At 51.9% G+C, this 24290-nt stretch overlaps 2 protein-coding genes across 5 annotated transcripts in view; one reads left to right on the top strand and one right to left on the bottom strand.

Moving 5' to 3' along the window:
• Positions 1 to 16403, bottom strand: part of SMC1B (structural maintenance of chromosomes 1B) — a 37516-nt gene extending 21113 nt beyond the window's left edge. For 2 of the 3 annotated variants that reach the window (XM_074272159.1, XM_074272157.1), the window contains exons 1-10: positions 16207 to 16403; positions 15826 to 16014; positions 15153 to 15265; positions 14245 to 14448; positions 10224 to 10462; positions 9689 to 9947; positions 7712 to 7852; positions 6387 to 6469; positions 4314 to 4521; positions 3100 to 3285 (exon numbers count right to left, since the gene is read on the bottom strand). In XM_074272159.1, the coding sequence (XP_074128260.1) occupies positions 3100 to 3285; positions 4314 to 4521; positions 6387 to 6469; positions 7712 to 7852; positions 9689 to 9947; positions 10224 to 10462; positions 14245 to 14448; positions 15153 to 15265; positions 15826 to 16014; positions 16207 to 16315 (1731 nt within the window). In that variant the 5' untranslated portion in view covers positions 16316 to 16403. The remainder of the gene's footprint in view (positions 1 to 3099; positions 3286 to 4313; positions 4522 to 6386; positions 6470 to 7711; positions 7853 to 9688; positions 9948 to 10223; positions 10463 to 14244; positions 14449 to 15152; positions 15266 to 15825; positions 16015 to 16206) is intronic. The other variant, XM_074272158.1, reaches the window with a different exon arrangement.
• A 166-nt stretch (positions 16404 to 16569) lies between these two features.
• RIBC2 (RIB43A domain with coiled-coils 2) lies at positions 16570 to 23939 on the top strand. 2 transcript variants are annotated; one of them, XM_074272161.1, is made up of 7 exons: positions 16570 to 16838; positions 17789 to 17870; positions 18372 to 18716; positions 19126 to 19244; positions 19682 to 19900; positions 20653 to 20819; positions 23785 to 23939. In XM_074272161.1, exons 1-7 carry the CDS (start codon positions 16707 to 16709, stop codon positions 23864 to 23866), a joined length of 1146 nt encoding a protein of 381 aa, XP_074128262.1. In that variant the 5' UTR covers positions 16570 to 16706; the 3' UTR covers positions 23867 to 23939. The 2 variants fall into 2 exon arrangements, 1 of the variants encoding a protein (XP_074128262.1); XR_012482908.1 differs by having other exon boundaries at positions 16572 to 16838; positions 20602 to 20819.
• The last annotated feature ends 351 nt before the right edge of the window (positions 23940 to 24290 follow it).

Here is a 24290-nt window from a genome sequence, read left to right on the forward strand (position 1 = left end):
GGACTCGCCACCTACCCCAACCCCAGCCAGCCTGGCAAATACACCCAGTCTACATGTGCAGGGCTTTGGCAGGGTTGGGAGAGATCAGCCAAGCCCTGATAAAGGTGAGAGCCCTTGGGCCAAGCCACGAGGGGAGACAGGAGAGCTTCTAAGAGAAGGAAAGGGAACACGAGCCAGAGAGAAGCAGGCACTTCATCTTCAAGGCCATGGAGGAATGCCAGGGGACGGAAGCTTCCTGGGCTGAAGAACTTCCACTTGGAGAAAGATAACAGAGGGTTGGAATGACCAATTCAGAGGCTCAGAGTTCCATTCTGGATATGTTGATTCTGAGATACTTTGGGGGCATGTCATGCATGGAAAGGCAGGGCCCTTCCCTTTGTTCCTCTTTTGTACCTCCAAATCTGGGCCCTGCAGTCCTATTCAGCTCCCTGCCATCTTCTGGTGACCTGAGCCATGGACCTCCCCTGCTTTTCTTCAATGGTGTGAGTCAAGATAACCACTGACAGATTCCGTTTCCAATTTATGGATCTGATCTCAACTGAGTAAAAATACCTAAGAGGACTCACAGGAACTGATACAAAGTGAAGGGAGTAGAACCAGAGAACAGTGTACCCAAACATTAATACCATGATCCACCCCAAATCCAAAGGACTCCTGAGAAAACACCTGCATAAAGACAGCTGATGGGCTCAGGGTACAGACTAAAGCATGTTTTGGTTGCTTTTGGTGGGAGACATGACTCGCTGGGAAATGAGCTCTGCAAGACTACATATGTAGAGGTTATAACAGGTTTTGATTTTGTTGCTTTCTTATTGGGGTGGGGAGAGGGAGAGAATTTGGAACTAAAAACAATCTCAATTCTTTTTTCCTCAGCATCCATTAATTTCAACAGAAGGCAGAAAATCTTTTCAAAACTTAGCAATAACCAGAATACCTGTCACCCAACTGTTTGCTGAGTTTGGGTAATTCACAAAAAGGCCTAGCCATACACTGTTAAAAGTTTGGGGATTTGGGCAGAATAGATTAATTTCATAGTTTCCTTAAGCATGAGCACAAAATAAAATATGGTTCCTCACATCATTTGTCCAAAACTTCTTGAATCCAGTTTCTTCAACTAATCATGAGGGAATGACTGGCCAGTCAGCAGTTCTGAGAAATGATCTGGGTTGCGGAATGCCACTTTATGGTGGCGTCCCTTTATCGACTGTCAAGGAGGCAGAACTGACACTTGTTTCACATCAACCCAGTTAGATCAGATTTTAAGCAATCGCTATACTTTAAAGAGGAGAAGTGGAGGCAAGAGGTGTGTACAGAAATGCCGAGGACTCAGAGAGAAAGAAGAGGATTAGAGGAGGACAGTGGAAGGAGACGGCCACATCCTGGGCACTTCAGAAGGCACCGAACCATTCTGAGAGCTTGAAGAGTGCAAGGTCGAGAGAAGGCGCTCGTGGCAGCCACGGCATATGGGGACTAGAACTAATCAGCAAGGAGGGAGATCCCAGCTTGCTCCTGACTCTGTATACAGTACAGGACTCTGACCTGAACGTAAGTAACCCTGGCTCTTACTTGGGACTGCTTCAGAAATCCCCTGGGACCTTTTTCTGCCCCCTGGGTGCTCAAATACTTCCTGTTGCTTTGCCCAGCCCCTACCCATGTCTCTCTTCCTAAGTGGTCCTGGGTTGGACAAATGATTTGCAATGACTTTTTTTTTTTTTTTGGCTTTCCCAATCAGATTTTGGCTGGGCCCATTTCCTAGGCTGTTATGGAAGAGGTAAACTGGAAAAAAATGCTGATTGTCACCCCATTAACCAGATTCTGCCTCTAACAACTCCTAGTTTCTGGTCTCTTCACTAAACTTTTTCCTTTACAATGAAGTTCTTTACAAAAGAACCGTTATTGATTCCTTCTGACATCCCTGATGTTTCCCAGCCTTCCAGAAAGTCAATCTGAATAACAAAGAATAAAAGGGCAAAAGATTCAATAGTCTTTTTAGGGCTAAACTGGAAAGCCTTTGCCCTGCGGCTCTTCGTGGGCTCTGCAGGCTCTGATCATGGTGGCCACCCTCTTTTCTGGCTTTTCCTGACAACGCTTTTCTTGGATCTTCCAGCTGTTCCCAAGCCTCCCCAGGTGATCTCCATCCCTATCGTGCTCCTCGATTGTGGCTCTAAGCCCTTTCCACAATGAGTTTACTGATCTTCTTGACAAAGCTAACTCCAGAACTTCGATTCTTGTCCTAGTCTTTACAACCATCAACTGGCAACTGGATTTCTGGCCTATGGGCATCTCAAGCCCAAAACATCTGAAAGACAACAGGGGCACCCTCAATTAGCCCCACTATATCCAACATGGAACCAAATCTTTTTTTCCTCCTTGACAACATCTCTCATATCCCTTCCCCTCTCTTCACTCCTACAACCATCGTCTCATGTGATGAGATCATCACCTCTCACCTGAACTATTCAGGTAGCCTCCAATGGTCTCCCCACCTTAAGGCTCTTCCGGTCTCTACTCAGTGAACTCTAGGTAATGACCTCTAGGACTAAAGATAAACCACTCACTCTGGCATTCAAGGCTCTATGCAGTCTGGCCCCAACTACCTTTTCCAACTGTCTTAAACGCTGCTCCTCTTTGTGGCCTCTCTGGCTTCTTCCCTCTCCCATACCCTTCTCATTATCTCCAAGATGCAGCTCAGACCTCATTTTCTACATGGAATCTCTTTTGGCCCTTTTTGCTATGGCTCCCCAACCCTCTGAATTAGGACATGTCTATTGTTTGCATCTATGTATGAAGCTAGTGTCCTCCACGAGCATAGGATGTCATTTCTGTCTCTGCATCTGGGACCTGTCGTTCAGCACGTGCTCCCTGAATGTTCACCCAATTGATGAATGTTGGACAACCGAGCCTTTGAATGGCCCGTGATGCTCCAAGCTCATACCTTCAGTGCTTCAGTGAAAATTGGCTTGACGAGCAGGCTCTCACAGTACAACTGGGCAGTCTGTGCTTCCTGCCTTTGAGGGCCTTCCAGAAGCAGCATGTTATTGTGGAAGGTCAGCTCAGCAAGAGGATACCACTTTATCATGATTTACGAAAGATACTTACATCAAGGTAATCCAGAGCAAGGAACGTCTCAGGTTCAGCTCTTTCTTCTTTCAGGAATCGAATGCAATCTCTTGCTATTTTTTCAGAAACTACCACAATAGCTGTTATGTATCTGCCAAAGAGTTTGGTCACAGCAAGCTGGTACTTCTTATGAATGGGATGACATAAATCAATGAGTCTGCCAAACTTAGGAAAGTTCAAAAATAAGGAAAGAAAAGCACACGAATATTTAGTGCATGATTTCTTTCAGTTTACCCAAAAAGCACAAATCTATCATTTTCAAGAGGATAAAAAATTCCCTTGATTTTGCTACAAGTGTAGACTTGCAATTGTCACTAGCATCTTGCATTTTTTCCAAGTACTCTAAATGTACAGAATGAAGAACCTCAAAAGGTTTCAGAAGCCAAATGTTTCAGAGATCATCTAAAATTCCATGTTTTTAAACAAGGCACCTGAAATAAGAGCAGATTCTGAAAAGTCTAGGAAAATACTCCAGCTCATTAAAAATAGGTTTGCCTATATTGACTGTCTTCAGGGAAACACATTTGTAGCTTTTTGTTCTTTAGGCTTAAGGAGGTCTGCATTCATTTCTGTCTACTCCAAGGTCTCATGATGAGGAGCCCCTGCCCTCTGGCAAGGAAAGGATGAGCATCTGGTGGGCAAATCCCATGAGCTGCCAGAAAGGCTTCAAGGACCAACCTAAAAGGCTTCAAGGACCAACCTAACCTGAGACTTGGCCACCCCGGTCAAGTTCAAAGACTCACTCCGAAGCTGGGTCCAAAAAGAGGAATTTTTTTGGCCACAGTTAACTTACGAGGATTAGGTAAGGGGCTACAATCTGTACTGGTGATTAAGGAAACCGTGGATCTTTTATAATATTCATGAAGTCTTATTTTCTCCACAAGACAGTATGGTCCAGTGGAAAGAGCCCCTTCTGGGAATCAGGAAGCCCATTACCTTCCAGCCCCAGCTCTGACCCTGACTCTGGGCAAGCCACAAGACAATCTTCTGTAAAATAGGGAATTTGACTCCTTAAAGTGCTTATGAGAAGGTTTGCTTCTATGTCCTTGGCCCTGGTGCCCCTCTGCTGCTCAAACTGTGGCTTCTGCCTGACTTCCACATCTCATTTTCTCAATCACATTTGTTTTTCCCACTGAACCGAAAAGCTCCAAATCTAATTCACCCAGAATGCCTAAGTCAAATGTTCTAGTTACCACAGACTCGGGATAAAGCCTTTTCAGGCACTCCAAAATCTCTACTTTCTTTTGCTGGCGCTTTCCTTCATGATGATCAATGCGTGCATCCTGTAACTCCATTCTGATGAAATTCAATTCTTCATTCACTTCGAGCATTCTGACTTTGGACTCCTCAATTTCCTTAACGAGGGCTTCTTCTTGTTGGCTTTTCTCTTTCAAACAATTGCTAGATGCCACAATGACATGGAGGAAATGAAAAGCGAGATGATGTCATCTGCTGTTGTCAGAAATTGGGGGGAGGGGGAAAGAGAGGCAAATTAATTACATGGTCACCACAAGCAGGGTGGGGCACTCAGAGAAGAATCTAATGTTACCCAGACCATCCCAAAGAATCAGAAGTCATGGCTGAGGACATCTAGTTTTGATGCAAATGGCATCCCTGACAAATGGCCATCTGTCCACCAACTGAAAACCACCATGATGAAGATTCGCTATCTTTCCAATTTAGGATGTCTCTAATTGTTAAGAATTTTGTTTTGTATTTAGTAGAAATTCTACTTCTTGTTGCTAACTAAATGATCAAAACTTAAACACTCTTTTATTAATTCTAAAGAGCATTCTGGAGAGTAATTTGGTAGTGCACCTAACAGACTACAAAACTCTGCTTACTCTTTGAGCCAGCAATACTCTCGCTAGGTCTGTATCACAAAGTGATCAAAGAAAAAGGAAAAGGAAAATGACTTATAGGTATAAAGATACCAGCAGCAGTTCTTTTTCTGGTAGCAAAGAATTAGACAGTGAGGAGATGCCATTCACCGAGGAATTGCTGAATAAGATGTGGTACATGATGTGATGGACTACTACTGTGCTAGAAGTGACAGGAAGGATGGAAAAACTCATATGAATAGATACAAAATAAAGGAATTAGAAGCAAGAAAATATTATAGAGAGTAACTGTAATACTGCATGATGATCAGCTAAGAAGACTTAGCTATTCTCAGCAATATAATGATACAAGACAATTACATAAAACCTATATGAATAATGCTATCTATCCACCTCTAGAGAGCCAGAGAAAACTGATCAACTCTTGACTGAGGATTGAAGTATATTTGTATCACTTTATTTTACTTAGTTCTGTACGTATTTTCTTTTGCAACATGGATAATACGGAATAATGTTTTTGCATGACTTCATATGTATAATTGCTATATTTTTTCCTTCTCAGGGAGCAGGGGGAAAGACAGGTGAGAGATAAGAAATTTGGAACTCAAAATTTTAAAAAATGATTGTAAAACTTTTAACATGTAATTAGAAAATATCAAAATAAATATATACTTAAAACTTAAACAAAAAACAATTATTTTTTTATAACTAAAAAGGCATTTCAGGCCCTTCCAGTGCCAAAGAATTCAGCGCTCAAGAGGTCATAGAGCTCACACCCAGAACTTTCCCCCCAAAACTTCCTGCCCCTCCTGCTTTCTCTTTGCTCCCTTGCTGTTCTCTTCTGCCATCCCACCAGAGTAGTATGTGCTTGAGGCCAAGGATTGCTTCATTCTTGTCTTTGTAATGTCTTTGTAACCCCCACCATGAAAATGCTTCAGAAATTTTGAGAATTTCACTTTGTCAGATGCAATTCTTTGAAAGATGACTGATTCCATAATTGTACCGAAAGGTCCCAAAATACCTACATCAGCACCAATGAACAAACTACCCCGAGCTGATACCTGCCTCATGCTTTGACTTCTAACACCTGACATCAAAAATCCCTGGTTAGGTCATACAAGATGTGCTAAGCCCCATCTACAAAATGAGGCAAAAAAGGCTTAGTGACTAACAGGGTCACACAGCTGAGGAGAAGCAGAATCTCCCGACTACAATTGAGGTTTTCCTGCTCCCCCTAACCTGCTTCCCCAAGGAGGAAGGGATTCTACTTCTGGAAAGCAGTCAGCATGGGGCTCTTCCAACATCCTGTGGAAGATGGAAAAGGATTAAAAGGGAGGTGGAAGGAAGAAGGTGAGTTACTTCTGGGCTGGGCCACGTCCCACTCAAATCTTCACAAACAATCACCATATTTGCTTCTATACCTACATGCATGCATTTGTATACTCTTCCAATTTCTCTATGCGCTTATTATGGTCTTCTATTTGTTCCTTTATTTGCTTTAAATTTCCCTAAAAAAGCAAATGAAATTTAAAATCAATTATGAGAGCTACAAAAGAGACCTTAGATAAATGCTAGCACTTTGTCCAGCAGGCCTTGACTGGGCTTGAAGGCTTACTGGATGTTGGTGGTTTGGGAACTGCTCCTGTTTCCTGAATAAAGGACACCTAAATGTCTACAAGTATAATATCAATACAGAAGACCTAGCTCTTTTGAAGGCTAACTCTTCCTATTCCATCCAAGAGCCACAGCCAACCCAAAAGGCCTGCAGAATCTCCCTTTGGCCACCAGAGCCAGGCATTCTGGACCATCTCTCATCCCTCTCCAGCCCACATCTTTTCCAGCCTTGTGTCCCTTCATTTCTCTTCATAGCTCCGCTCTTCAAACCCAAGTGGCCATGAGCCAAGCTTTCTATAGTTCCCTAGAGCAGAGATTTCTGACCTGGGACTCTAAATTTGCTGGCTTTTAAATAATTTGGAGACTATTTCAAGACTTTGTTTTCTTTATTATCCTTGTGTTTTATTTCATACATTTAAAAATGTTATCCAAAGAAGGGTTCCACCCATAGTCACGGATTGCCCACAGGATCCATGACACCCTCCCTTCCCCCCCCCCCCCCACAAAAGGTGTGTCTCTAAACTCAAAGTCCCTTTAACCACTACATGACTGTCCCTGTGACCATCTTTGATCCGAATCCCTATCCCTTCAAGGTTCTTCTGGAGGGGAGATGTCCCATACCCCTGTCAGCTGTCAGGACTCTTGACCGTGCTGACAACCTTTAGTTATTTGGGATATGTTGTGTTTTATCATTCCTATATAAAAGGCAGGGAACTACTAGTAGTCACCTTTCTACTCAGCAGCTAGAACAAGGCCTGCACACAACAGGTCCATACAACCTGTTCATTGAGGAGCTGAGCCCGAACCCTACCTATAGGGCTGACCCCCTTGTATGTTGGTCTGGAAATCAAGCTACATTTCCTAATGGAAACTATGCCATGAATGAATAATGGTTACATTCAGAAATTAATGCCCCAAACATATCTTGAGTTACAAGATCACTTAGCAATATTGCAGAAGGCCAGAAACTGTCTTTTCCCCTTCCTGATTCACATCAATTCTCACCAGACCAATCTCCTGCCCAACTTCCTGAAAGCTTGTCTGGCTCCTGGGTTTTCCTGGCTCTTGCTAACAAACAGGTAGGGCTGGCATCACAGTCACGGTGTCACACTGACGGGTGACAGGATGCGGCCTACCTGAACTTCTGTTCGCCGCCTATCCCCAAAGGCCCGTCTCTCCTCATCTGCCCTCTGCTCCCACTGCAGCTTTTCCAGCTGCTGTGTCATGGTCGCCACCTTCTTGATCACTTGTTCCTTAAGTTCCTTGTACTGCTCCAGCTGGATAAAGAGCACCCAAATATGCCTCACTCAGTGAGAGAAAGGACAGGAAATTCTCAAAGCATAACAGATAATTAATATTACTGAAAAATAAAGATTGTGTACAGGTTCTGTAATTGTTGGCAACTTTTGTCCAATGAAATAATGCAGACATAAAATGAATGTTTCAGGTTCTACAACAGCTCAGCTCAGATAGCTTACAGTTATTCAAAACAAAATTTTCAAGTTTTTAGCAATGTGTTCCAAAAACAAGATGGGCCAAACTCTTCCCATGTGACCTTAGGGAGTGAAAAATGTTTTGCAAAATTAGATTCAATCTAGAGCTCTGGAATGTTTTCTGTGTGTGTAGCTGAATAATCTGTGGTGGCTGTTCAGTCCTTTCAGTTGTGTTCAATTCTTCATAACCCCATATTTGGGGTTTTCCGGGACAAGATAATAAAGGGGTTTGCCATTTCCTTCTCCAGTTCATTTTACAAAGAAGGCAAACAAAACTAAGTGACAAGGCTAGGATTTGAACTCAGTTAGGAAATATCTAAGGCCAGATTTGAACTCAGGAAGATGAGTCTTCCTAATTCCAGGCCCAGTATTCTATTCTCTGTAACATCTAGTTACCCTCGAATACAAATACTTATTTACAGAGAGAGAATCCCCAAATATTGTATGCATAATCATTTGGGCATTTAAACATATTACACATTATGGAAGATTACACACAAAATAATGCTAAAAAATAAATTTGCACGGAAAGAATTTTAAACAAGCAAGTAATAATATCAAATTTGGGGCTATTTTTAATTCATCCTCTTTCTGTGTGAATTAATTCATTTTCCTTTCTGTTATTTAAACAGTCATCTAAGTTTCTATACTGTCATACATCTCTGAGAAATTTTTTCTTTACATTTGTGAGCAGAGAAATTAAAGTGAAGAATAAGAAATTGGTCCCTCCCCCTCCCCCAGGCTGGGGTTAAGTGACTTGCCCAGGATCACACAGCTAGGAAGTGTTAAGTATCTGAGACCAGATTTGAACTCAGGTCCTCCTGAATTCAAGGCTGGTGCTCTATCCACTGCACCACCTAGCTGCCCCAAAGAATAAGAAATTAACTCTTTGGAAAACATCCTCTGGCCACAAAAGCGAATCCTGTTAATATAATTTTCAGATCTTGAAAGACCACCAAATGACACTAGTCAGTCATTGTAGGTTCATAGGACATAAAAAATATTTTATGGAGAACATGTCCAGCACTCACAAAGTGGTCAGAAAAGGCAATACAAGGATACTCTTTAGAACTGACTGTATGACATGAGAGATACAGGCACACGATCGCCCAGCATGGTGTGCCCTCATCAGAGAAGGTACTGAGCTCTTCAAGAAAAGCAGAATTGCAGCAGTAGCTCAGAAGAAAAGTGAGATGTGCCGTTAGAGACGTTCATAGGGACTATTTGTGTCCGACCTGCGGCAGAGCACTCCGAGCTTGTATTGGTCTGATCAGCCACAGTTGGACACGCTGTAACTCAACTCTAGCATAGTGATGCCGTATTTTGGTCCTCTTCAAGAACAAAGAACACCCACCAAGCAACGTAGCACTTCCAAGCTGCAGGGACCCTAAAATACCTCCTCATCACCTCACATTATACATGAGGCTGAAAGACACTCCAAAGTCAGTATTCCTATAAATGGGAAAGATGAAGCTTTAAAATTAATTACTAAATACCGCTAGGCAAAAAAACATTAGAAACAAAGGCTGTTGGTTCCCTCTGGATCTTCACCCAATTCTTCTCCCCCACAGCAAACCCCAGAGAGCCTGACGGGAAGGCTTCAGGAGGCTGGATTCTCACCTGACTGGCTTCCAGCTCGATGTCCCTACCACGACGCAGCTTCTCTTCTTCAATCTGCTTCTCAAAGTTCCTCCAGCTCCCATCTAATTCTTGTAGCTCTTTTTCCAGGGCTTGGATATCATCTTCTTGCTTGGTGCACTGCTTCTCACTGACCTTGATGGACTTCTTGGACATCTCCAGCTTCCTGAGGTGATGTGAGGTATTCTCCTTGGCCTTGATGTACTGGGGCCTCTTCTGGTTCAACACTGCCTCCAGAGCCCTGGGAAGAGAGATGACACTTGCCTGCTGACTCCAGAGGGTCACTGGCAAGGTGAGGGTCACATAGGTTTTCACAATAAGGCTGTTGTATTTGAGTTATGAGAACCCGGGCACATCCCTCACATGTCCAATTCCCTCCAGGTCAACAGGAAGGAGAACAACACATCATTATCTCCCTGACAGGGCTGGGGGGCGTCAAGAATTTCAGATTTCAAGGGATAGACAACTCTAATTCTACTTCCTTTAAAACCATCTCTTTTTAAACTAAACAACTCACTTCATCTCCTTTTCCATTTGCTGAAGTTCTCTGGTTAACTTTCCAAGGTCCTTCTTCTTGTTTTTCACTATGTTTTCATCAGCAGAGAGGGAGTCTTTTGTGAGAGCCAATTTCCTGTTCATGTCATCTAGTTCACCGGTCAGAAAATGTATTTTTTTCTCATTGTGGTAAAGTTGAAAAAGCTGCAGTTGTATCTTCTTCTCTTTCAGTTCCTCGAGGAGGACCTGGTAGCGGTCAGCCTGATTAGGGTAAAACCAGGGGAGACCTTAGGGAGCCTGGACACTGGTAGGCCATATACCCCTCCAGCCCCTCCCTCCATGGTTGCACCCCTCCTGTCTGGTCTCCCCTAAGCCTGGGAGGCACTGACTTCTCATCATTCCCCTCCTCTCTGGTACACCCCAACAGCATGTTTCATGACTCCTAAGTCACTACCACCCTCCTCCTCCCTGCCTCCCTACCCCCAATTTCCTCCCCCTCCCCAATCCTGCCCTGCAAGAAGTATGCCTAGGACTCAAAAGACAGGGCCCAGATGCCTCCCAAAACAATCCTCCAGAGGCTCATATCATTCACACTGCACTGATTAAGCCCTTCCTGAGAACTAGCCTTCATGGGCTTAGGCTCTAAGGGGGAAGAGCTAGTTCCCAAATCACCAGGAAAGGCACTATGGTGCCTTGAAATCAAAGTGAGATTTAAAATACAACTTTTTAATGTCTTAGTCATCTCCATGCTTGGGGGGGAGGAGAGGAAATCCTCATCTGGGAGTATCAGAAAACTCAGCAGGGGGAAGAAGGAACTGCAGCAGGAACTTGAAGGGCAGAAGGAACCTCCAGAGATGAAGGGAGAAGAAGGGGGTCCATTCTGGGATGGAGGCTGAGGCGGGAGGCCCTTGAGTGCCAGCACGAGGGGATTCACTGGGTTGTGTGTGGCCTTTGAAGATTTTGGAGGCAAGGAATGATGCCATCGAAAGAGGGCGACAGGCAGGAGGGGTGAGTCTGGACAAGAGGTGGGAGAGGTTGTGAGTAAGAAGACCCTAAGGAAGCTTCAGGTTAAGACTCAGAGGCCTTGTGTGGTTAGGGAGGGGGGGAGGGAGGCGGGATACAAAGAATGTTGTGGAGAGAAGAGCCCCAGCATTTATTAGCCATATCCTGCCATGGAAGATCTCAGTGGAACTGGCAGCCTATCGACCTGCCCTGATCAGAGACAGGCTTATCTCCAGTACTATCATATCCCTTTGCCCCTAGGTGCTAAGGGAGGGAGTTGTATGTTTGTTTCCATATTTATCTTTGACATCTGTAAAAATAGCAATAATAACACCTCCTTTGTAGGACTATTGGAAAGGTCAACTGTGACAATATCCACAAAGTGCTTAACATTATAAGAAGGCCAGCTGGATATCAGTGAAATAAATGAGTCAATGGTCCCTGAGAAAGAAAACCCCTATGTAGGTCTCCAGAGCCTACAACAAAAGAAGAGGGACCCACCCCTCAAAATCCCTCCAGGGGTCATCAGTTAATCAGCAAATACTTCATAAGTACCTACTCTGTACCAGGCACCATGCTAAGAGCCACAAGACAGTACTAGGGAAGGAAGCTGTCATTCAAAGACAAAGAGCCCAGTCCTTTCTGATGTGGGGGTTGCCACTTGCACCAAGGGAGCAAAGGAAAAGGCCCAAAACCCAGGCGGGGGGGGGGGAAGGTGGCAGGAGGGGGCATTGTAGGGATCACCCCACAAACTGGCCAAGGCAGTACTGAAGGGAAAGCCTAAAGTCCTCATGGCTCTGGCTCTCCAGCATCTCCCACATGGGCAATACCATCCTGGCAAACCAGCCTTGTAACCCGTCTGATAAAGAGGCCATCTGTGCCCCAAGGACACACAAACTGTGCTGATCCAGCAATACCATTGCCAGGTCGCTAGCCCAGAGAGTAGGAATGGGCCCACATACACAAATCTATTAGAGCAGCTCTTTTTGGGGTGACAAAGAAGTGGAAATGAAGGGCTGCCCATCAAGTGAGGAGCAGATGCAAAGCTGGGTATGTGACTCTGGTGGAATACTGATGGCGAGGAGTGATGAACAGCACGCTTCCAGAAAGACCTCCACGAACGGATGCTGAGTGAAGTGAGCAATCAGGAAAACACCATACACAGCAATAGCAATGTTGCAATAAGCAGCCATGCTGGCAATCTGTGATCCAAAACAATTCCAAAAGAGGAGAGAAAATGCCATCCACATCCAGAGAAAGAACTAAGGAGTCCGAATGCAGATCAGAGCAGACTATTCTCACTTCCCCCTCCCCATTTTTTCTCTTAATTTTTCCCTTTTCTGATTCTTCTTTCACAACACGACTAATATAAAAACATTTTTACATAATTTACATATCAGATTGCTTGCAATCTTGGGGAGGATGGAAGGCAGAGGAAGAAAAGGAGGGAAAGAGGGAGAACTATCTTCAGGTGAGTAAAGTGCTCAGCACAGCACCTGGTGCCATCAATTAACAATCCCAGATGGGCCACGGGGGAAGGAAAGGGATTGTGAGGGGGTAGGAGGGAGAGTGCCGAGGAGGCAGCACCACTATGGTGGCAAGCTTGGCCGAACCTGGGAAATTTCTCGGTCACCACACTGCTGGCCTGGGCTACCAGACCAATGGAACCGAGAGGGTGGACAAGAGGATGAGCGGTCCATGTGAAGTGCTTCCTGCCACATGGGGAAGTTATGCTGGAATCCAAGGACAGAGCACAGGACAGGAGGCAGGTGAGTGCGGGCAAGACCACGAGGCAGGGAAACGAGAGGAAAGGCTGAGCCAGCCTCTGAGGGCTTAGGAAGGTTGGAACTCTAGGTTCTAACTAGGCATCTGGAGCCAAAAGGATCTGGGCTCAGCTCCCACCTCAACATCTGCTACCTGAGTGGCCTTGAGCAAATCACTTCCTCTGGGAATGGATGACCTCTGAGGTCTTTCCCACCCGAGAAATCCCATCCGTCAGCCCCTCCTGTGAGCCAACTGCTCCGAGGAGCTCCCAGTGTCTGGGGGAAAATAATAAGCCCACAAGCACGCCCATGGGATGCACCCACAGTAAACCTGGCTGGTCTCGGAGCACAGGTGCTTCAGCGGGGAGTTGCGGGAGGCTCCCTGCAGAAAGGAGAAAGCAGGGAAGTGGAGGAGGTGAGGAGAGGGCGGGGGCAGGGGCAGGCCCTTCTCCGGATGTTGCTCATACTTAGACGACCTCAGATGTTTCTGTGGTTCCCCGGGGGTCTAGGGCACAGAGTGCCACACCTGGCTTCAGGGAGACTGTTCAAGTCCAGGCTCAGCCACGTAGGAGCTGGGTGACTGGAGCACTGTGTGCCTCAAGTTTCCTCATCTGTGAAACTGGCACAGTTAACGGGCCCTCTCAGTGAGTTAGCCCAGAAGCAGCCAGCTGCCACTCACAAGGACCGTTCACTGACCAAGTCCACCTCAGACAGGCCCTGGGGCCCGCTGCTCCCAGAGGGAGCCCTTCCCAAGCACCTCCTCTGTGCTCTGGGCCCTCACATCCACTTGGGGAGGAGGGGCCACGAGGAGCCTGGCTTTACAGAGCCGGAGCCCGAGGCAGACCCAGCTTTCTGGAGTCTCACGGCTACTGAGCTTGGCCTGGCCGGCTGGGCTCCATTGGTGCGGCGGGGTTCTCAGGTCCACCCCGGGCAGGGAGCTCCCCGCCAGGGCGCTAGGCAGGCTGAGGGGCAGGACAGAACTAGGAACTACAGACGCATGTCAGAGAAAGGCAGACAGGCGTAACCCAAGGAACCGCGCCCTAACCGTCCAGGGACTGAGCAGCCCACAGGTGGCGCCTTCCCACCTTGGGACTCCGCTAGGAATCTGAAGAACTGGTGGGGCCATGGGAAGGGGAGTAACCGAGGGAGACAGGTGGGGGAGCGGGCCTTCCTCCCCTGGAGGATCCTGCGCTCATGCTCCTCGCTGTGCTCCCCCATAACCTCCATTACACGAGGTCCGGGGCTGCTGGACCCCCATAGCCAGTGCTGCACACTCACCTCTTCCTTCTCCAACTTGGCATGCTTGCGTTCGGCGGCCACGTTCTTTTTCTTATTAAAATTAAACTGGACATCCTCTTCAGCTTTCTGTACCTTTTTCTTCTTTCTGTCATATTCTTCAATAAGCTCCTTTGAATTGCTAATTTCTTCAAAAAACTGAGTCCTTTCTTTGGGTTTTTTCATTGAAATGGATTCTATAGTGCCCTGAAACAGAACAAGGCTCCATCAGACAGTAGGGCCACAGTAATTAAGCACCTACTGTGTGCCAGGCCAGTGCTTAGCAGCAGGGACACAAAGAATGGCAGAAACACCAGTCACACAAGGGAGTGCCCCAAAGTGATGCAAGTCACCGGGTCCAGGGCTGAGGGGGGCAGGTCAGGGGACAGGAGGTGACTGTGGGCAGGGGAGATGTCCAGGGATCCCTGAGGAGGTCAGAGCGGTACCCCTGACAAAGGACGCGTCACCCCTACCCGCTGCACCCGCTCAGCCGCCCTAGCACCGCCCCTGGTGGTCCAGCAGGGCACATCCCCAGCACCGCCCCATACCGCCCCGCGGTGGTCCAGCAGGGCGCATCCCCAGCACGGCTCCAAACCGCCCCGCAGTGGTCCAGCAGGGCACATCCCCAGCACGGCCCCATACCACCCCAAGGTGGTCCAGCACGGCGCATCCCCAGCACCGCCCCATACCGCCCCGCGGTGGTCCAGCAGGGCACGGCCCCATACCGCCCCGTGGTGGTCCAGCACGGCGCATCCCCAGCACAGGCCCCATACCGCCCCTGGTGGTCCAGCACGGCGCATCCCCAGCACGGGGGCCACGGCCTCCCAGTCACAGACCAGTGTTCCACTTCCCACGGGCCTCTCCACAGGCTGCTCTCAAAGCCCAGCAGCCGCCCCTCCTTAGCCATTTACCTGAAAAACGAGGCAGTTCCTGGCTTTGACAATTATGCCCATTTTTTCCAGCTCTGCTATGTAGGCAGAGCGGCTGACGGGACCGTCATTGAAATGATATTCTGACGATCCTCCTACGGGAAGCAAAGGCCAAGTCACACACCAAGGTCTGACCCAGGTGGCCCAATAAGGATTAAAGTTTCTACAAAAGCATTTGTTTTTACAAAACTGAGGTGGCCCCGGAATGACTCAGCCCATCGCTCAGCGGCGGACCACGGCGCCCACGGCGCTCTCTGGCTCGCTGCTCCCCACGCCTGAGGTTAGGGTAACGTGAGCATGGCCTCGGTCTGGGGCGGGAGGCACCCTGCCGGGAGAGCCCTCCTGCCACGCTAGGGGTCTGCTAGCTACAGGGGGACACGGAGCGGGGGAGAGCCACACTTTATCTGGGGAGAAAAGCACCTACACACACAGAGAGCAACAGAACCGAGGCCCCACCCTGGGGATTGAGAGGGGGAAGGGACTGGACGCGGAGAAGAGGGAGGAGGGAGGGGCAGGAGGGGGGAGGGCAAGGTGGGTGGAGAAAGGGAAGGGGAGGAGAGAATGGAGGAGGGTAGATGGAGGAAGGGAGGGGCCGGAGAGGGGGAGCACTCCAGGAGGAAGGAAGAATGAGGGGGGGAGGGGGTGGTCCCCGCACCCCGGATAATCCGGGTAAAGGTCCTCTCGTCGCCGCCCTCCTCCACCAGCACGGCCTTCACGCTGGCGCTGGCCGCCACGGGCCTGCCCACGTGGGCGCCGTGGATGAGCTCCTGGAGGGTCTTCACGCGCAGGTTGTTCGCGCTCTCGCCCATCACGAAGCTCAGAGCGTCCATCACGTTCGACTTGCCTGGGGGGAGGGAGGGGTCGGACGGGACGCCTCTGGCCGGAGTGACTTCCCTAGGGTGGGGCGGATGGGGCGCCCTCCCCCCCTCCATTCTCTGGGCCTCAGTTTCCCCAACCTCTCGGTATTATCGCCCACTCCCATCCCCCGCCCGGACCCGCCCCCGCATCTCCCGGGTGTCCCAAGCCAAAGCCGAACCGGAGCCGTTGGGCCCCACGATGCAGGTGAAGTTGCGGAAGGGCCCGAGGACTTGGTGGCCGCGCCATGACTTAAAGTTCTCCACGAGCAGCCGGTCCAGGCGGCCCATGGCAGCGGAGAAGCGGGAGCCGCCTCACACGCGTCAAGCCCGCAAAATGGCGGCGGAAGCTAAGGCGAAGAAAGCGCGGGAAGCAAGGGGGGGGGCTGGCGGAAGTAAGTGAAATAGTGGGGAACTCTCGCGACACTATGGAGAGTTCTCGCGATACAATGGGGAAGAGATGTGCACGTGTGCAAAGAAAGGAGGGAGGCGGGGCGGTGTCACTCAGGAAATCATGAACGTCGTTGCTTAGGAACCGACTGCGTGCAGCTGTTGCCGAGGGAACGTAGGAGCATCCTTCTTCTAGGGAACTCCCACTGCTGCTGGCCCACGGCTCGTTAGCTCAGAGCACACCCTCCCTGCTTCAGTTGACTTCCCGAACTTCGGGCTGTCCCCCTTGCCCATGATGTCTATGAGGGCGAGCAATGTGGTGCAGCCCCAGGACTACAAAGAAGCGGCTGCCCTGGAAAAGTCGAGGCACGTGGAGCTGCAGCTGCAGAACCGCTTGTTGAATGCCAGGGAGCGGCTGATGGGGGTGAGCTTACCCGAGCTGGGGGGGGGGAAGGAAACTGAGGCGGGGGGCGGAGCCCCGGCCCCGCAAGAGGGGGAACCGAGGGAGGGGAGGGGCAGAGACCCAGCCCTGCAGGGGGGGGAACCGAGACACGGAGGGAGGGGTGGAAACTGAGCCTTGCAGGAGGGGAAACGAGGCAAAGGGGGAGGGGCGGAGACCCAGCCCCACGGGAGGGGGAACCAATGTGGGGGAGAGGCAGAGCCCCAGCCCTGCAGGAGGGGGAACCGAGGCACAGGGGGAGGGGCGGAGACCCAGCCCCGCGGGAGGGGGAACCGAGGTGGGGGAGAGGCAGAGACCCAGCCCTGCAGGAGGGGGAACCGAGGCACAGGGGGAGAGGCGGAGACCCAGCCCTGCAGGGGGGGTACTGAGACGTGGAGGGAAGGGTGGAAACTGAGCCTTGCAGGAGGGGAAACTGAGGCAAAGGGGGAGGGGTAGAAACTGAGCCCTGCAGGAGGGGGAACCGAGGCACGGGGGAGGGGCGGAGACCCAGCCCCGCGGGAGGGGGAACCGAGGTGGGCAGATTGCTCCTGTTTCCCCCTGAGTGTGAGGGATGGAGACACGAGGCCCGTGGTCTCTGTGTCAGAGCAGCCTCGAGGGGATGGTGCTGAACGGCCCTCTGCGAGCCTCTTGACTTGGGGGCCCTCCCTTTGAGCCTCCATAGGTGGGCCTGGAGCTCGTGCGCATGCGCTCCCTCCCGGAGCGGGAAGCGGCGTGGTTTGGGGCGCTCCGCTGCTGCCTGCGGCCGGTCCGGGTGTCTTTGGGGGCCAGGCCGATCGCCCGGCGAGGGGCGCGTGGGGGCGGCGCCCGCCTGAGAGGGACCGGGAGGCGGGCGGGCCGATCAGCTGGGGAGCTGGGGAAGGGGGATCCTTTCTATGAAGCCACGGGCCCTGTAACTTTACGCTGCTCTTCCGCAGGGAGATGCTAACGCTTGGGCCGCGCAGGTCTGCGACCGCAAGATGCAGGAAGCCTCTGAGAAAAGGAAGCAGGCGATGATCGGTGAGTCCCCGAGGGAGCGTCTCCCGGAGGGAGCGTCTCCCGGGAGTTGTTCCGCAGCAGATCCCCACCTTCCCCACGGGTCCCCAAGAGCGCCCCCTGCCGCCCCACTTGTGCAGCATGAGCCCCGGGAGCCGTGGAGCCCGCGGGCGCCGCTCACAAGGAGCCCCTCCCCTCGGCCCAGCCCCGCGGGGTGGAAGAAGCTGGCCCTGACGCGAGTCTGGCCCCAGGCGCCAGGATGCTTGAGGGGCTGCCCCACTCCTTTGAGCTGCAGCTCCCTCGCGTCAGGTTTGGAGGGGTGCCCCTCGGCCGTTCGGCACTTGGGAAGCGGGCCGCTGTGCCGGGCAGAGGCCGGGCCCCCTCCGAGGGCATCAGCTCAGACTCCCCCTCCCCCCTGTCCTTCTCCCTGCCCTCTAAGGCCTCACATGAGTCACTCCGCCCGCCAGCAGGGGTCCCCCTTCCCCGCTCTGGCCCCTGAGGGCTCGGACCCTGTGCCCCGCCTAGGAGCGGAGATGAAGAAGCACGACAGCATCGCCAGCATCTTGGACGAGCGTCAGCGCAGGGACCGGCGCAACTTCGAGAAGACCCTTTGCGAGTTCCGGCAGAACTTCCAGAAGCCCGAGAATCGCCAGGAGTTCGACCTGTCGGACCCGCTGGCGCTGAAGAAGGCCACTCCTGCCCGCGTGTCCGACCGGGACGCCGAGAACCCCGTGTCTGGGATGCAGAAGTTCACAGGCGAGGACCGGAATGCTCAGGAGAGGAAGAAGGCCCAGCAGGAGATGAACCGGGCCTGGGTGCTGGAGCAGCAGAGCGTGTGGGCCGATGCCCTGGCCGACCACAAGTTCGCAGGTGGGCGCCGCCTCCCCGCCGCGGTCCAGGTCGCGAAGCGGGGAGACCGCGGACCGCAGGAGCAGGGCCCTTCCTCAGCCTGGGAGAGCCTGGAGAGCGGGCCTGGCCCTCAGGAGGGGCCCCTGGAGGGCAAACGCTTCTCTGCTGATCGTGGGCCCTTAACTAGGTGATCTGGGGGTGCCCCTCGAAGTGAGGCTGCGGCCGAGGGCTCCCGTAGGACCCTCCGTTCTCATGCAGCGCCCCGTTCTCAGGTTTTCTAAGTGCCCGCCCGGCCTCTTCCTCCCTCCCGTCGGGGCAGCGCCCCCGAGGCCGGACCGGAGTCCCAGGGAGGGAGACGTGGGGCAGGGAGTCCCCACCCTTCCCGCCCCACACCCCCCTCACTGCTGCCATGGCGATTTCTGTCCCTCAGAGAACGTCTTCAACAAGACCATGCTGGAGTTTGACCAGTCTGCCGTGGACCTTCAGAAGCTGGAGCTCGAGTTTAAACGCATGCTGTGTAAGGCCGTGAAGGATTTCAACAAAAACCAGGTGAGCTGATCCCGGCGAAAGGCCCTCAGCGGGCCCCCAGGCCCTCGGGTCTAAAGGTGGAAGACGGGACACCTCCCCCCCGCCCCCCGGATCACGTGCTGGACGTAGAGCGATGGCAGCCACGGCACCGAGACACCCAGGACCCCAGCGAGATGGCGGCCGGATGGATGGAGGGCAGAGGAGGGGGGGTCTCGGTACCCCCCCCCCCACCCCTAGGGACAGCAGCAGGGGAACTCTCTCTGGGGAGGGCGAGGACGTGACGCTGCAAGAGTCCTCGGCCTCCGTCTGGGGCCCAGCCCTCGGGAGAAGGAGCCAAAAAGTGAACAGCAGGGGACCGAGGGAAAGAGTGATGGAGGATGAAGCTCAGTGGGGTCTGGGGGGCCAGAGCTGGGCCCTGAACTCTGCCCCCGGCCATTCCTGGGGCCGCCCTCTTTCAGATCCTCGAAGCAGTGGAAAGGAAAAGGCTTGATCGCAGAAAAGAAGAGGAGGACAATATGGTGGAGATCGCCAACAACCTGAAGAGTGGGTTCCTGTCTGAGGACCAGCAGCAGAAGACCAGGCCCGGCAGGGCGGCCATGGCCGGGTGGAAGAGCATGGAGAAGGAGCAGCTGAACGAGATTTTGCAGGTCCAGAAGCAGCAGATCCAGGACAAGCAGGTGGCGAGCCGCCTCCTCTCCCCTTCCCTTCTTTCCCCCTGGCTGCTGACCCCGGGGATGAGCCTCTGAGAAGTCCCGACTCCTAGGGACTCCATCAGGGGGGTAACAGCCCACACTCCCCTCTCTGAGGCTGACAGGTGGGGCAAGGGTGCAGGTCAAGACAGGAGGATGAGGTCGGAAGCAGCAGCTCAGGGAGCCTCCCCAACAGCACTCAAGGGCCTCCTGCCTCCCTGTGCAGGCTCACTCCCCTCCCTAACCCTCCCTTTCCCTTGTTCCGCCGGCACCCTTCAGAGCTGCCTGCCGCTTGTTTCTCCTTCCTCTGGGCCTGCCTGCCCGCGCTTGCCTTTCAGGGGTGCTTCTCGTAGCCTCTGCTCTGCTCTGTTGCTTGCAGACATGCTCAGGGTCTTCTGCGTTGCACCATGACCTGTCCAGCCTCATTATTTGTGCCCATTCGCCCTCCACACCAACCCAAGAGTTCCATGACTTTGTTCCTGTTCCTTGTCCCAAAGTTAAGCACCCTTTGGAAGGGCCACTCAGCGGTACCTGGTCTCCCATCAGCCTTCCCCTCGAGGAAGAAGGGGTGGGGGAGAAGCAGGCAAAATGGGGAAGGGGAAAGTGAGGAAAGAAGAGCAGGGAGGTGGCACTGGCATGTTGCCAGCCCGGCCCTGCCTCCTTGGCCATGCCATCCCTCCTTTTCCTAGGGGTGCAGATGTCTGGGATAAGATGTCTCCAGCTCTCCTGTTTCCCTCTAGAAAGTTCAAGAGGAGGAGAGGCAACGAGACTTTGATTTGGATCAGCAGAGAATCCAGGCGGCCAGAGCCACCCTCCTGTTTGAGAGGCAGCAACAGCGCCTCAACCGGGAGCTCCGGCGAGCCATGGATAACGAGAACCTGAACTTGGCTAAGGAACATAAAGACATGTGAGTGGGCGAGACGGAGGGCTTAGCACGTGTGTGGTAGAGGAACATGTGCATTCGTGCACTATCTCATCCATCCTCCCATCCTCCCATCTGTCCTTCCATGCATCCCATCCATCCTTCTAGCTGTCCATCCTTCCATCTGCCTGTCCTTCCATCTTTCCATCCATTCATCCATCCACCCGCCCATCCTTCTAACCATCCATCCTCCCATCCTCCCATCTGTCCTTCCATGCATCCCATCCATCCTTCTAGCTGTCCATCCTTCCATCTGCCTGTCCTTCCATCTTTCCATCCATTCATCCATCCACCCACCCGCCCATCCTTCTAACCATCCATCCTCCCATCTGTCCTTCTGTTCATCCCATCCATCCTTCTAGCCGTCCATCCTTCCATCTGCCTGTCCTTCCATCTTTCCATCCATTCATCCATCCACCCACCCACCCGCCCATCCTTCTAACCATCCATCCTCCCATCCTCCCATCTGTCCTTCCATGCATCCCATCCATCCTTCTAGCCGTCCATCCTTCCATCTGCCTGTCCTTCCATCTTTCCATCCATTCATCCATCCACCCACCCACCCGCCCATCCTTCTAACCATCCATCCTCCCATCCTCCCATCTGTCCTTCCATGCATCCCATCCATCCTTCTAGCCGTCCATCCTTCCATCTGCCTGTCCTTCCATCTTTCCATCCATTCATCCATCCACCCACCCACCCGCCCATCCTTCTAACCATCCATCCTCCCATCTGTCCTTCTGTTCATCCCATCCATCCTTCTAGCCGTCCATCCTTCCATCTGCCTGTCCTTCCATCTTTCCATCCATTCATCCATCCACCCACCCGCCCATCCTTCTAACCATCCATCCTCCCATCTGTCCTTCTGTTCATCCCATCCATCCTTCTAGCCGTCCATCCTTCCATCTGCCTGTCCTTCCATCTTTCCATCCATTCATCCATCCACCCACCCACCCGCCCATCCTTCTAACCATCCATCCTCCCATCCTCCCATCTGTCCTTCCATGCATCCCATCCATCCTTCTAGCCGTCCATCCTTCCATCTGCCTGTCCTTCCATCTTTCCATCCATTCATCCATCCACCCACCCACCCGCCCATCCTTCTAACCATCCATCCTCCCATCCTCCCATCTGTCCTTCCATGCATCCCATCCATCCTTCTAGCCGTCCATCCTTCCATCTGCCTGTCCTTCCATCTTTCCATCCATTCATCCATCCACCCACCCACCCGCCCATCCTTCTAACCATCCATCCTCCCATCCTCCCATCTGTCCTTCCATGCATCCCATCCATCCTTCTAGCCGTCCATCCTTCCATCTGCCTGTCCTTCCATCTTTCCATCCATTCATCCATCCACCCACCCACCCGCCCATCCTTCTAACCATCCATCCTCCCATCTGTCCTTCTGTTCATCCCATCCATCCTTCTAGCCGTCCATCCTTCCATCTGCCTGTCCTTCCATCTTTCCATCCATTCATCCATCCACCCACCCACCCGCCCATCCTTCTAACCATCCATCCTCCCATCTGTCCTTCTGTTCATCCCATCCATCCTTCTAGCCGTCCATCCTTCCATCTGCCTGTCCTTCCATCTTTCCATCCATTCATCCATCCACCCACCCGCCCATCCTTCTAACCATCCATCCTCCCATCTGTCCTTCTGTTCATCCCATCCATCCTTCTAACCATCCATCCTCCCATCTGTCCTTCTGTTCATCCCATCCATCCTTCTAGCCGTCCATCCTCCCATCCTCCCATCTGTCCTTCCATGCATCCCATCCATCCTTCTAGCCGTCCATCCTTCCATCTACCTGTCCTTCCATCTTTCCATCCATTCATCCATCCACCCACCCACCCGCCCATCCTTCTAACCATTCATCTTTCCATCCCTTTCTTCCACTCATCCATTCACTCACCCATCAGTCAGTACTTTCTAGGCAGGGAGAGAAAGGGAAAGCAGATAATGTACAAGAGGGACCTAAGTTCTGGATCTGAGTGGAGGCCAGGTCACTGATGCTCTGAGTTTGAGGTTCTTTACATGTAGAACTTAAGGGCACATGTCCCTTCCTCCCCCCATCCTTCCTGGGGCTGTGGAATCAAAGAGCGGTCCTCGTCCTCAAATGGCCCACAGACTAACACTGGGGGAACAAAACCCTCCGGCATTTCTCAGAGGGTTGAAGGCCACCTGGGCCTCCATACTGATAAGGACGGATGGATACTTTGGTTCCCAAGACAAGGTAGGAAAGAGGGAGGAGGAAAGGAAGGGGCTTGGAGAGAGAAGAATCCTTGTGGAGAAGTACTGAGGGTCCTAATGGATTCCAAGCCTCACATGGCGAGCCATGTCCCACTTCCCCTTCATCCCCAAAAAGTCCCTCTGGCTTTGGGCTGTGGAGAGAGGCAGGGGGATCTAGAAGGGGGAAGCGGTTGTCCCAGGTTGCTTTGCTCTAACCAAACATTATTTTGAAAATTGGGTTCAATTCTGGGTACCTCACTCCGATGAGTTCTCTCAGAGGATGGTGAGATGCTTTGGGCCAAGGATATGGGCATTGCTGGGAGGCAGGGGGGCTTAGAACTTGGAGAAAGAAGGCAAGAACGGGGAGGCCTTAGGGGCCCCCCAAACCTGGCTCTTCTGAGTCACCACCGACTCAGGGATTGGGGCTGCACCCCTAGTGTTCTGTGACCTGCAGAATAATCCGAAGCCATCGCGTGTGCGTTGGGCACAAGTCGGGAGGGCCCTTTTGGTAGAGGGGTTAGCCGAGGAGGGGGCAGAAGACGTGGAGTTCCTTACTGCCATGCTTAGGCGGGAGCCCCTTCAGTGCCAGGAGGGAAAAGGTAGAGGGTGAGGGCCATGGAGCCCGCATTAACTGGTCCCCAAAGGTGAGCTGCGCTTGGCCATTTGCCGAGGATCCAGGCCAGATGTCTGTGCTGACGGTCTGGTTTGTTGTCTCTAGGGAAGATTACCTCAACAAGCAACTCTACGTTAATCGGCTCACCTCCCAGTACTTTGACCAGTTTAATTCAAGTAGTAAATAAGAATTCCCAGACACTGACCTTCTCATGTTTCAAAAAACTTGTTTTTTTATTAAAAAAAAAAAAAAAAAAAAAAGCCGCATCTGCCTCTGGTCCCGGCTCCCTGGGCAGGGGTGGGCAGGGGGTGCGGCTGGGTCCGGAGGCCGCTGCCTCCCTCAGACAAGGAGAAGCCAGAGCTCATACCCTTAGTGCCGGAGGGGACGCGGCACCGGGTCAAATGGCCAGCTGCGAAGGGGAACTAAGAGGAAGCGCTAGCTTCTAGGAAATAGACCCCTAAATTAGGTCAGGAAAACGGTGCTAGTCTCAGTTGTCACCAATTTACTCTTTGACCTCTTCCAAGGTACCCCCCAGCCCTAACACCCCTGTTCTCAGGCCCTCCCCACCCCATGGTCTCAGGGCCCTCTCCCCAGCATCCTCTTCTCGACAC

Source organism: Sminthopsis crassicaudata, chromosome 5 (genome assembly GCF_048593235.1).
Source record: "Sminthopsis crassicaudata isolate SCR6 chromosome 5, ASM4859323v1, whole genome shotgun sequence".
NCBI lineage: Eukaryota > Metazoa > Chordata > Mammalia > Dasyuromorphia > Dasyuridae > Sminthopsis > Sminthopsis crassicaudata.

Bases quoted from the DNA above. Each gene is read 5' to 3' on its own strand.
- RIBC2 (XM_074272161.1), top strand. From the start codon at position 16,707: ATGATGTCTATGAGGGCGAGCAATGTGGTGCAGCCCCAGGACTACAAA. The intron at 17,871-18,371 runs GTGAGTCCCCGA...TGCCCCGCCTAG, and splicing joins AAGGAAGCAGGCGATGATCG to GAGCGGAGATGAAGAAGCAC. The intron at 18,717-19,125 runs GTGGGCGCCGCC...TCTGTCCCTCAG, and splicing joins GGCCGACCACAAGTTCGCAG to AGAACGTCTTCAACAAGACC.